The 10990-nt window shown below is 42.4% G+C and overlaps 1 protein-coding gene across 1 annotated transcript in view; it reads left to right on the top strand.

The window, feature by feature from the left end:
• Window positions 1–1133: 1133 nt before the first annotated feature.
• ST3GAL3 (ST3 beta-galactoside alpha-2,3-sialyltransferase 3) overlaps window positions 1134–10990 on the top strand; it is a 77821-nt gene continuing 67964 nt past the window's right edge. The window contains exons 1-2 of the mRNA XM_009872038.1: window positions 1134–1252; window positions 6864–6958. Coding sequence (XP_009870340.1) covers window positions 1134–1252; window positions 6864–6958 — 214 coding nt within the window. The remainder of the gene's footprint in view (window positions 1253–6863; window positions 6959–10990) is intronic.

The following is a 10990-nucleotide window of genomic DNA, read 5'->3' as shown; positions in this document are numbered from 1 at the left end:
TGGAACGTAGTCAATTAGCAGGAGGGACTGAACTGACATTAAATCAGCCTTTAATTTTGTGCCTTGGTGGTGCGTAAGCCCAAGATATTAATGACTGCAGAAAGGTTAAACTTTACGTGTCTTCCTGTTTATCACAAAGGTACAGGGTACAAACAGAAGGCAGTCTTGGCAGGCAGCAGGCTTGCAAAATCCATGTGCTGCTTATCTGCAGTTGTGTCTGTACTGAAATTTGATTGCCACGTATAAAGGTAAGTACTTAAGAAGCACAAGGACTGTGAAGGGTAACTCTTGATTCCCAGCTACAGCGGACTGTAGCTTGGGTGCTTGGTCACCTCCTAGCAGTGTTAGCCCATTGTGAAAAGGGTTTTAAAAGAAATAGATCCGTGCAGAGCTTTCAAAGATCACCTATTTAATTTTCCCTCTTAAAAGTCAGCACAGCTATGGCTAACCCATGCTTACGAGATGTAAACTTGTTTTTAAAAGTATTGCAATAGAATCAGAAACCAATGTGGTTGATGCAAGTTCTATAACCCGTATCTAGGCAATAGATTTCAATATGTAATAATCCCAAGCATAAGAAACCTTTTTCTAATACTTGATATAAGTTTCCTTTGCTGTATTTTAGGCCCGGAGCTGCTACTACTGTTCACCAGGGATATGGAGACATTCCCTTTCTCTTTTGCAGCAGCCTTGTAATATTCAATGGCTTATCATGTCCTCTTTCAGTTTTCGCTTTGGTAGACTAAACAAATTCATTTTGTTCTAGCTTTCCTTGGATATCATGTTTTCTAGAGCTTAGAACTTTTTTGCAGCTCTCCTATGGCCTTTTTCCAGTTTGTTCGTGTTTTTTTCATGAGGCCCAGATCCGGGCATGGTCCTTGAGCTGATGCTTTCTGGTACTGAATCAGTGGCGTACTTAATGGGTTTTACAGCTGTAATAGTTACATTTTTTTCAGTCATGATAGAATGTTTATCTTCTCTGCAATAGTACAACAATGTTCTGTGTATGAAGCACAGTGCAGAGCGTGGAGGCCCTTTCAGATCTGTCGGAGCAGCTGGTCTGGCTCTAAATAGAGACTGAGCAGGCAGTGGGAAAATGCCGGCACCGATGAGTTTAAACAACCTCCTAGGTGATGGAGAGCACAGAGGGCAAGAAGGTTGATGATTCTCCAGAGTGCTTCAAAGGTGCAGAGCAGTCATTCCCAGCAGAGGAAGCTGGGATGACTGCGAGTAACAGCTACGTGGCCTGTGGGTGGGTGGAGGATTTTTTTGTTCAGTGGGCTTTTACCTGCCCTTTCTTTTTCTTGCTTATGGCCCTCTTTTCTTTTTCTTTTTTATTTTATTTTTTTTATGAATGGTAGTGGCATTTACTGTCCTTTTCTATCAGAAGAAAGGACTATGCTTTGCACCTCGTGGTCATTTTTGCAGAACTGCGAAGGAACAAGTGATTACACCAGATAAGAAATGGACAAACCCCAAATAGTAGAGTTAATACGAAAAGGCAGGGAACAAAGCAAAGCGGTGTTGTACTGCTGCGTAATTCAGTGGCGTCTGTATAAAGAATGGCTCAGTAGCTCAGGACTTTGTGAGGCTGAAAGGGAAATCGTAGGAACACCCCGGGCAGTAGGCATGGGTAGCATGGGAGAGGATAGATAAGGATCACCAGCTCACTGTTTCTTCCAGAAGAAGAATTAGGGATCTCAAATGGCAGTGGTAGGTTGCACTGACCGACCATTCTTCAAGGCAAAGTTATCTTTACCGTAGTGTCTAATTAGTTTTGGCCATTCTTCAAGGCAAAGTTATCTTTACCGTATTGTCTAATTAGTTTATTTTTTTTTTTTAGACCATTTCTGCAGTTCACTAAGATCAACTTAATTTTTGTCCTGATCTCTGCTATGAAAGATTTTCTTTTTGCAGCCATTTGGTTTTCTGGCTCGTTTGTTTGCCGATTTAGAAAAAGTAGTGTGTTGGTTCTAGGATGGGGTTAATCCTTATTAATGCAGTTTCTTAAATTTTTCAGCTGCTTGAGGAATCTTTGAACTGCTTGGATTTTTGATGGAGGATTAATGTCAGTAAGAAATGTGAAATCAGGACATCACAAACCTCCTCATTCCCTATGCAATCACACCATGCTGTGAGGGAGGCAAGGGAGAGAACATACATCTAGGTCTCACTAGGGAAAATGGAAAAGGTTAATTTAAATTTTCTGTACATGTTTTTATAAATGCCTCTATCAGGGCTAATTACTCAATGCTAGAGTGCTTTGGTTTGTATTTCAGCTATTTTATTAAGAAAATTGTGCCTTCCATCTAACTGTGGATGCTTTTGAGCATAAGCAAACAAAATAGAGAAGTCATGCCAGAACAAATAAGTCATTGTTTTGAGTGTTTAAAAAAACCCAGCATTGTTCATGCCCTTTTACAAATGCAGTGTCCAGGTTCTGTGTAACATTAGGTTCTGCCACCATTTGTGTTTGCTGGTTTTTTTTGCTTCAGCTTCCAATTTTCCTTTGCTACTGATTCTCCCTAACTAAAGAAGCAATAAAAGGGCAGAACAGCTTGAAGGAGAAGAGTGGAAAAAAAAGGAAATATCTGAAAAATAAGCCTGTAGTGGAGCTTAGCAGCTGCCAGCCTGCCTTTCCTTATTTTCATGATTTCTAGAAACATGATGTCATCTTGTCTTCTGCGCTTTCAGGGTCTTGGCCGTGTTTTTCTCCCTTCTTATCAAAACCAAAGACTACTGAGCAGTTTATTTATTTTACTTTCTCTCCAGTCTAGCTTATTCTCTTCTACCCATTTATGTATTAATTGCCTTGAAAGCAGCAGATAGGAGTAGGGAGCAGATTCTAGTCAAGATTAAATATCTGAAATTATTCAATAGCTATCTTGAATAACTAGGATTTGAGGGATACTTTGGGAAGTTGGTTCTGCTGATGTTAAGTACCTCAGCACACATCAAAGAGACGTTAGGTGTGAACGGATCCGTGTATTTAAAGACAGAATGGAAATGGTTGGAGAACTTGGCTGGGATGCTTCTGGCAGGCTAGCACAGCCTTCCAGGTAGAAGTGCTTTGGGGTCACAACTCTTCTTACTTGTCAGGGAGAAAATAACGAAATGTAGGGTTTTGTCACATAAGTCAGAATCCCCTAGGCACAAACATATATCACGCTTGTATATATAAATTCCTTTTTAAGAACAGTTTTCTGGCAGTACACTTCCTTTTACTGTGTGCAGTGACAAATTGCGTTAGAGATTTTACTAATGTCTTTATATAAGGAATGCACACGAGAGCTGGGAGAGGTTTGGACTGTACCTTGTAGTTATCACATCCACTATTTAGTCTATGTAGATGTCATTTGCTCTTTTATCAGGGTGCACCATTAAAACCAGAAACTTCTAGATGCTTGACATTTCTCTCCTAAACCACGGAGGTCATAAGCGTGTGTGACAAGCACCCAATTTTCATATCCTTTCATGGCTGTTATGTGCTATGAGGTTGCGTTATGTCTGTTCTGGAATTTGGGGTGAGGTAGAGAGGAAGTGCTTGAAATTTAAATCTGAAAACCAGAAACTCTCCCTTTATGCACTGTTTGCCTGTAGAGCACAAGCCTAGTTCAGTTCTGGAGCTGCTGTGAACCTGCTTTTAGGTGGCTGTGACGGACGACTTGGGTAAAATGCAGCATCGTCTGTGCAAGCTGCTCGGTCGATACAGACTTTAACAGCATTGGGAAACATTTACTTTTTCTGTTTGACAGACTCCCACGCATTCCTTGGAATGTATTTTAGGTGCTCTGCAGAGAGCATTCCCATGGCCCGTTGGAGGCACATCCCCATGTTTCCTGAAGGGTCCTAGGATACGTCAGCGGCGGTTCGGAGCCGAGGCAGAGCAGCCGTGCTCCTGGGGAGCTCTGGCAGACAGCGCTTCCCCGTCACTGCTGGTCACCGGTTCTGCCTGCTCTAATTTATTGAGGTGACAAAGCACTTTTCATAGATCATGATTTCTTAATATTTCCGAAATAGAATTACCTGCAAGATTTATGGGAGCTAAATATCCTCTAATTTGCTATTTTTCCCCTCTAGGATGAATATAATATTTCCCCTCAAACTGTTCCTCCCTCTTTTTAAGTGAAGCTTAAGTATGAATCAAAAGTCAGTTTCCCTAGCTCTGTGTACAGTAGTGTTAAATATTATAAAATAGCAGTAGGTGGTCTAAGGCTATTTTGTTCTTTGCCAGAAAAATCCCTAAGTTTACTTGTAGCAAATAAAATAAAAAGGCCAGCGGTCACTTCCCCCTTCTCTTTGAGCATCACTTTGTTCCCCTGGTCATCATATGCAGAAGGGACACTGCAGAGCATCAGACCAGTCCTGCTGGTGCTTCAGCTGATTTTGGGGACTCCCCTTGGAGCCCAGGGAGTCCCAGGAGGATCTGACCTTCCTCCTGGTTTTACCAGGCACCTTGTGAGGAATAATCTGCAGTAGGAAGAGACAATCCATAGTCCATGTCAAAGTACTGTAAGCTGTCTTTTCCTGGTGGTATGACTCGCAAATAGGCCAGTTAATTTCATCTATAAATAATACCAACTTCTGAGTTAGGCTTGACCTTACAGGCTGTGCCTTCTTTCCCGTGCCTGAAGAGGCGCACTGAACAGGCAAGTTTGTTTTTATTTACACTGCACTACTTTGTAGCATTATTGTAGGGAATCCTCTTGATTCTTGAGAGGTGAATAAAACCCACTTACATAGTTTTTTCCTGAAGCATCCCAGTTTTTCCTGAAGATTGCGTATCACAGCAGCAACCGGACCAGCTTGACGACCTAACGAACCAGCCCAAGGGTGCTGGTGACCCCCAGGCAGTGCCGTCATCCTTCACTGCAGCTGCTGCTTGGGGACCGTGGGGACCTTTCTGTGGGACCTGGCTTCTGCTGTTAGTTCAAGTGGCAGCTCTAAAGGACAAGCTGTGAACACCTGTGCTGTAGCCATTCAGGTTGTAAAAGCTCTTGCACTGTATGAGAATCCCGCAAAGATTTCTCCCATTGATTCTGGAAGGAAATCAAGATAGCTCCTTGGAGACCCGCTCGTACAACATAATACTTACATTTCAGTGCACCGAGATGCTTGAAAAAACATTGAACTGGTTTGTCAGATTATTGACGTTTTTAGGATATTTTCAGAATATTCTTGTATCCTGTTCTTTTTTTTTGTTTTGTTCATAAGTAATCCTGTGGTTTGTTATTTTTTACTTAAGATCTTCAGAAGCTCTAATATATCTAACACATCTTTCCCACCTTTTCCCACATAAAGTTATATGGATCCTTTCCTATATCCTCAGCTCTGGAAAAACGTTCCTTTCCTCCTAGATCAGCCACATCATCTGTGCATCCTGCTTTTATGGTTATAGATGATCTTATTAAAGGTTGCATGAGTGGCTGTGAAGCGGTATGCGTGGCTGAATTTGACTCTTCTTGTTTTGTTAAATATTCTTGGTGTCTCTTGCCCTTCCCAAAGACTTCTGCAACCTCTGGTTTACTGGGCATCTGTGACAGGACTGTACTTTGAGCGGTTTATAATTCAGAATTCATCCCATCCTTTCCTTACTGTGCTGCTATCTGAAATTGATGCTTTATACCCGGCTGTGGCATAGTGTAGATGAGTTTATCTTAAGTCAGGTAGTTCAAAAGTTATCTGATGGCAGTAGCATTGAGTGCAAAACCAGCCTGAAGGGAGGGTTAAACCGGTGCATTACACCTGTACCACTGCCAGTCCCTGGGTTGGCCAGGCTGTATCTATTTCAGGTGTGTATACATCGCACTTGCAGTGGGGATGTGCTCTCTGACTCTGAACGTGCGCTACATTCCATTCTTCATTCTTCATTTTTGTATTGGGATTGATTTAGATCCACGAGATCCCTGCTACTGTTTTAATACAATTGAATGAACGGATTTCTAATAGTATTAGTGTGTTTTCTGGCAGAGATCTTGATACACTCAGAAACGGTCTCATCTGAAAGTTAATATTTCTGCAGTTTCTTTTGCTAATTGCTTCCTTCTATCTGGCCACTGTACTAATTGTTTCTAGAAGAGACAAATTTTTAGTAGCTGCTGTGCTTGTTGAGGGTGTAATTAGGATAATGTATTCCCGTAATGACACGGTTAAGAAGGACTAGTTCTCTCTTTTGTAAGTGATTTTTGGATAGATCACAACTGTTTGGTTTGGCAAGGACCTCTCTTGAATCATTTATATGTTAACGAGTGCGGAAGAAAACACCTACATCTGTACTGAATTTCCATTCTCTGTAAACCAAGTGCTGCTCCATGAACTCTTTTCTTTCTTGCCTGTGTTAGCGATAGCTGCTGTGTACTGAGTAAGGCAGAAGCAGCCGTGAGAGCAGGTAATGCCAGCTTTGCTCTCCACACCCTTCTGTCCAGTGTCCTTCATGAAGCAGCAGCACGTGTGTATGGCACAAACGATATAAAGGCAACTCCACACCCCTTCCTCACACGCTCACATGCACAGCACAGAGATCGGCTTGTGCTTGTGAAGCTGGAAGCAAAACTCCCTAAACTCAGGTTGCAATTTACACTTTATTGTAGCTAAATAAATTGCCAGGCGGCAGCAGGGAAGTTCTAAATTCTTGAGCACAAGTGATTGCCAGGCTTGAGTGATTTTGGTGTCCTCAGGGTGCAAATTCTGCAAGATTTGTTCCACTGCAGGCACCTTGGGGTAAAAGTAAAATTTTCCATGTTACTGTATTGACAGTGGGAATGTAAAGTCAAGATTTCGATAGCGATTCTCTCAATCTCCCTACAGAAATTTATCTGTCCTAGTTCGGGAGTTAATTTCTCTCTTTATTTTGGTTTTCTCAGGTTCTCGAAGCCGGCACCAATGTTCTTGGATGATTCCTTCAGGAAATGGGCACGTATTAGGGACTTTGTACCCCCCTTTGGAATTAAAGGACAAGGTATGAGAAAACCGTGCAGTTGTTGAAAATGAAGGTGGTTCTGCAGATGCTTGCCCCATCTTGTCTTTCTGTTTTGAAATCTTAGGTGGTCCCTTGGGCTCCGCTTTTTTCCCTTGTTAAGAGAAATACTGTGCATGTAGCTCTCAGAAACTCAGAAGGGTTTTCACAGCTGGAATGCAGACCTCAGAGGCTAGATTTAGGGAGGATAGTTTAGAACACGGGGAGAGTCATTGCAATAGTGGCAATTTAGACCTACCACCACATTCTGGAAGAAGCATTTTGACGTTGACAGCCACGGCATCTTGTAGCATCTTTGCTGACGGCAGCAGAGAGTTCAAAGTGATTTTAAGTACCCTGAAGTCAGTAATTCTCTAAAGAACAGGAAAGACTCATCTTACTGAGTTTTGGAGCCTTGGAGTTCACCACTGATACAAATCTTCATTTTCTTCTCGTAGCATTTGGTCATATAATTATTGTTGTGCTACTTGTCGACCTGTATAACAAAGAGGAAGAATGTTCAGATGCTTTGGTGACGGTTTGTAATATGCCCTGTCCTTCAGCTGGAGCGTGGCGGCCAGGGGGCTGCATCTCAGGTGTGCTGTGGGAGAGCAAGGAGTGGTGCTAGTGGAAATGAGATGGGAGCTGATAGCCCACCCGGCAGGTGAGATATTTGACAGGTGACACAAGCTCCTCGCTATCCCAGCATGTGCCACCAAAGGCATCTCTGAGTGAGTGATTCTGTGATAAGTGGTGAAAATCTGGGCTACAACTTGCTTACTGATTCTCTGATACATAGTAATTCCAGAATTCAGTTCAGCAACTTCAGTACTCAGAGTTCACTGATCACAGCTGTAAATATGAACAGCTGTAGGTACTTTGTGTATTGATTGTGTGTCAGTTGAGGAAATATAATGAATAATTGCATCAGGGATCTACCAAGATAAGGTGCTACTAATATCATGGTGTAATACAGAACAGTGATATCTGATATTAGCATTTTAACCTTTCAAAGCCTGAATTGTCAACCAACATGCACCTGTTGAATAAATGTTTATCATAGCATTATATGGTCTGTCATTTCTTTGAATTTGACAGTCTTAAATGTCTAGAGAGTACTAGAGATAAGAAATACCAACGTTAATGACTAATGATTGGTTAACGAATAAACCACAGTAAAGGAGTATTTTTAGTACTATGTTTACATTCAGTACAATTTAAGAACTTGAAGCTTGTTAAAGGAAGAAGCAGTTTATGCTAAGCACCTCTCTGCTACTTTACAATCATGATATTCTGTATTCTGTGATTCTGTGAGTGGAGGTGGAGCAGAAGGATTATGCTCATGCAGTGATTTACGGCAGATTTCCTGAAGCCTGATGTATTTGTGAATAAATGTTTGTGGCATTGCATCAACTTCCAAGATTTCTTTTTCCACTGACAAACTCAGACGGCCCTGTAGGAATTAAAATACCTGGTGGAGAAAGGACTGCAGCCGCAATCGGCTTGCATCTTTCTCCCTGGAAGCAGGTGTGGTAGTTGTCAGAACAATCTCTGATCGGATCAAAGGCTCTGCTGACAAATTTCTTTTGGCTTGCATCAGTTCCCTTCTTTGTTTTGTACATGGCCATTCCTTGTCCAGTTGGTCGTTTGCAGCTCAATAGGCAACTAATTACTGTCCTCTAAATCAGCCAGTGGAGTTTGCAGGGAAGAAATAAAGCTGGCAGCACAAGTGGAAAGGCTGTGTTGACCGCAGGAGGGCTTGTCCCCCTCCAGCAGGCACACAAGGTGTACAAAGCTAGGGCAAGCTGCCTGACCAACGTGGAGGTGGGATTTGCAGTTTATACATGATGTCAGCTAGACCTAATAAAAATTGTTCTGTTAAACTGAATCCAAATGGAGAAATTCACCAAAAGGGGATGACGGAACGGCTCTGGCAGCCTTCTCTCTGGGTTTGTTGCCAGCTTGTATCACCGCTGCAATGTTATGTAAATCTGGTGTTTTATATTGGATTTCCTCAGTTAAAAAGAGAAATGAGAAATTGCCATTATTTAAATGGCTGTGAGTTGAAGGCATGGGACGGAAACCGTTGAATGGGTTATTTTTTTAATGCCCTCCTGGGACTGAATTCTGTGCCAAGTTTCAGTCTGGAGCAAATTCTGTGTGTGGGAGGGTTGAATTATAAATCTCTGTAGCCCAGGATTTCTAATGGCTGTGCTGACAGGCTGTGAGTCCTAGCGATGCGAATGGCGCCCTTTCATGTTACACATCACTTGGAATTCTTGCATCAGTCTTTTCTGGCTGTCCCATGGGATGCATTCTGGCTCAGCTGAGTGATTGGATGATGGGATCAGCACCTCATTAAGGCTTTCAGTCAGGACAATGTCATGATATCCAAACAACTGACCCAGGCAGGCAGCGTGGAGCTCAGTCACGTGCTGGTGTGAGGTGAAGGCTATCAGAGCTGGGACGTGCATGGGAAAAAGAGTCGTTGAGGTGGCGGAGAAAGTGAAGAGAGATGTGTGTGCCTGTGTTGAAACAGACAGGGCAGGAGTGTTGCTCTGGGTGTTAGGAAGCCCTGAGACACCAGAAGGTGGGATTTCTGACGCACGTCTCACTGAGAAAGGTGGTTGGTGTTTACAGACACTGGGAAAGGTGGTTGGTGTAACCGTAGCTGGGCTGGTAATGGGAAAATTTTGCTGAGAACTTCGATGAATATCACCTGGTGTTATGAAGCCACTATAGTCTAGTCCGGGTGCAAAATGGCTTTTTTTTTTTAATGTGAAATATGGCTACAGAATTACCTCACTTTCAGTACTACTGCATGTTCCAAGAAACTTCTAGAAACTAATCCATGGTAGCTTGAGAGTACTAAACTAAAATTAAGATATTTTTAGCAGCTTGGAGGCTAATCCACCATCTCTGCTTTCTCTTGTTAAAGTTTCTGTCTATTCTTCAGACATTTGTCTCAGTTTTCTTTGCTTTGTCTCTGAAAAGGAATGTAAGAAGTCCTTTTTCATCCATCACTTGGAGTTTACTGGTCTAAGAAAGAACAATTCCAAGACTGCAAGAACAAGACTTGCAATCTTCAGGAGGAAGCTGATTTTGAGGGACATTGTCTACTAACCTGCACTAATTTGGTGTAAGATGTCTGTATAAATCACATGTAAAAGAGCAGAAATGGCTCAGAAATTTTCAGGGCAGGGATACTGCTCTTTAGGGGTGATCATATCAAGGAGAAGGCAATATGTGGATCATTTTGACACAGTTCATCAGGGATCTTCATTTTCTTCAAAAAGAATCTGATTGTAAAGACAGTTCTTCCATCTCCAGCTGCTAAAAAGTGCTCAGTATAACATAGAAAGCTTAACAGCATTTCTTCATGAAGGAATGCTTGCTCCATTTCTCCAGTGGTCTTCTTCGGATTTGACTATTAGCCTGTGCCAGGGGATTTTATGACCAGGGTCCTCCACTCTCTTCAAGAGTGTCTGTGTGTAGAAGCCCTCAAGGTGAATATGACTCCGAATATGAAAGTTTTTTCCTCCTAATGGTGTTGGTCCAGAACTGGACTATTGCAGTAGGAATAATCACATCTCATGTCAGACTGGAAACTGCTGCTATTGTTGGTTAACTGTCTTAGTGATTGCTTGTCTGCTAAACAAGAGAAGCGAGCCCAGGAATAAGCAGGTGGCTTTATGAACAGGACTTTCTGAGGTGAGGCACACAGTAGGAAGTCTTGGGCAAACTTGTTCAACAGTGGTCTCTGAGTGTCCTCTACAAGGTATTAGAAGTAGAGTTTGAGGAGCAGTTGTACCTTTTTCTTAAATGGGCAGAGGGTTTTAGTACATGTTGTACTTGTTGACTCTTCCTCTCTTCACCAAAGATCTGGGCCAAGAGTTGATCCTAATTACTTGATTCCGGTGCCCAGCGACCTGGAACGAAAGTGGGGCTGAGAACTGTCACAAGTGTTGGAGCTGATGCAGCACATTGAAGGTGTCACCGCATTCATCTCAGATGCCTGTAGCCCTTTGTGGGAAC

The sequence above is a fragment of the Apaloderma vittatum genome, unplaced genomic scaffold, assembly GCF_000703405.1.
Source record: "Apaloderma vittatum isolate BGI_N311 unplaced genomic scaffold, ASM70340v1 scaffold5496, whole genome shotgun sequence".
NCBI classification, from domain to species: Eukaryota; Metazoa; Chordata; class Aves; order Trogoniformes; family Trogonidae; genus Apaloderma; species Apaloderma vittatum.
The sequence above is the reverse complement of the archived record's forward strand: the minus strand, read 5'-3'. Positions and strand labels throughout refer to the sequence as shown.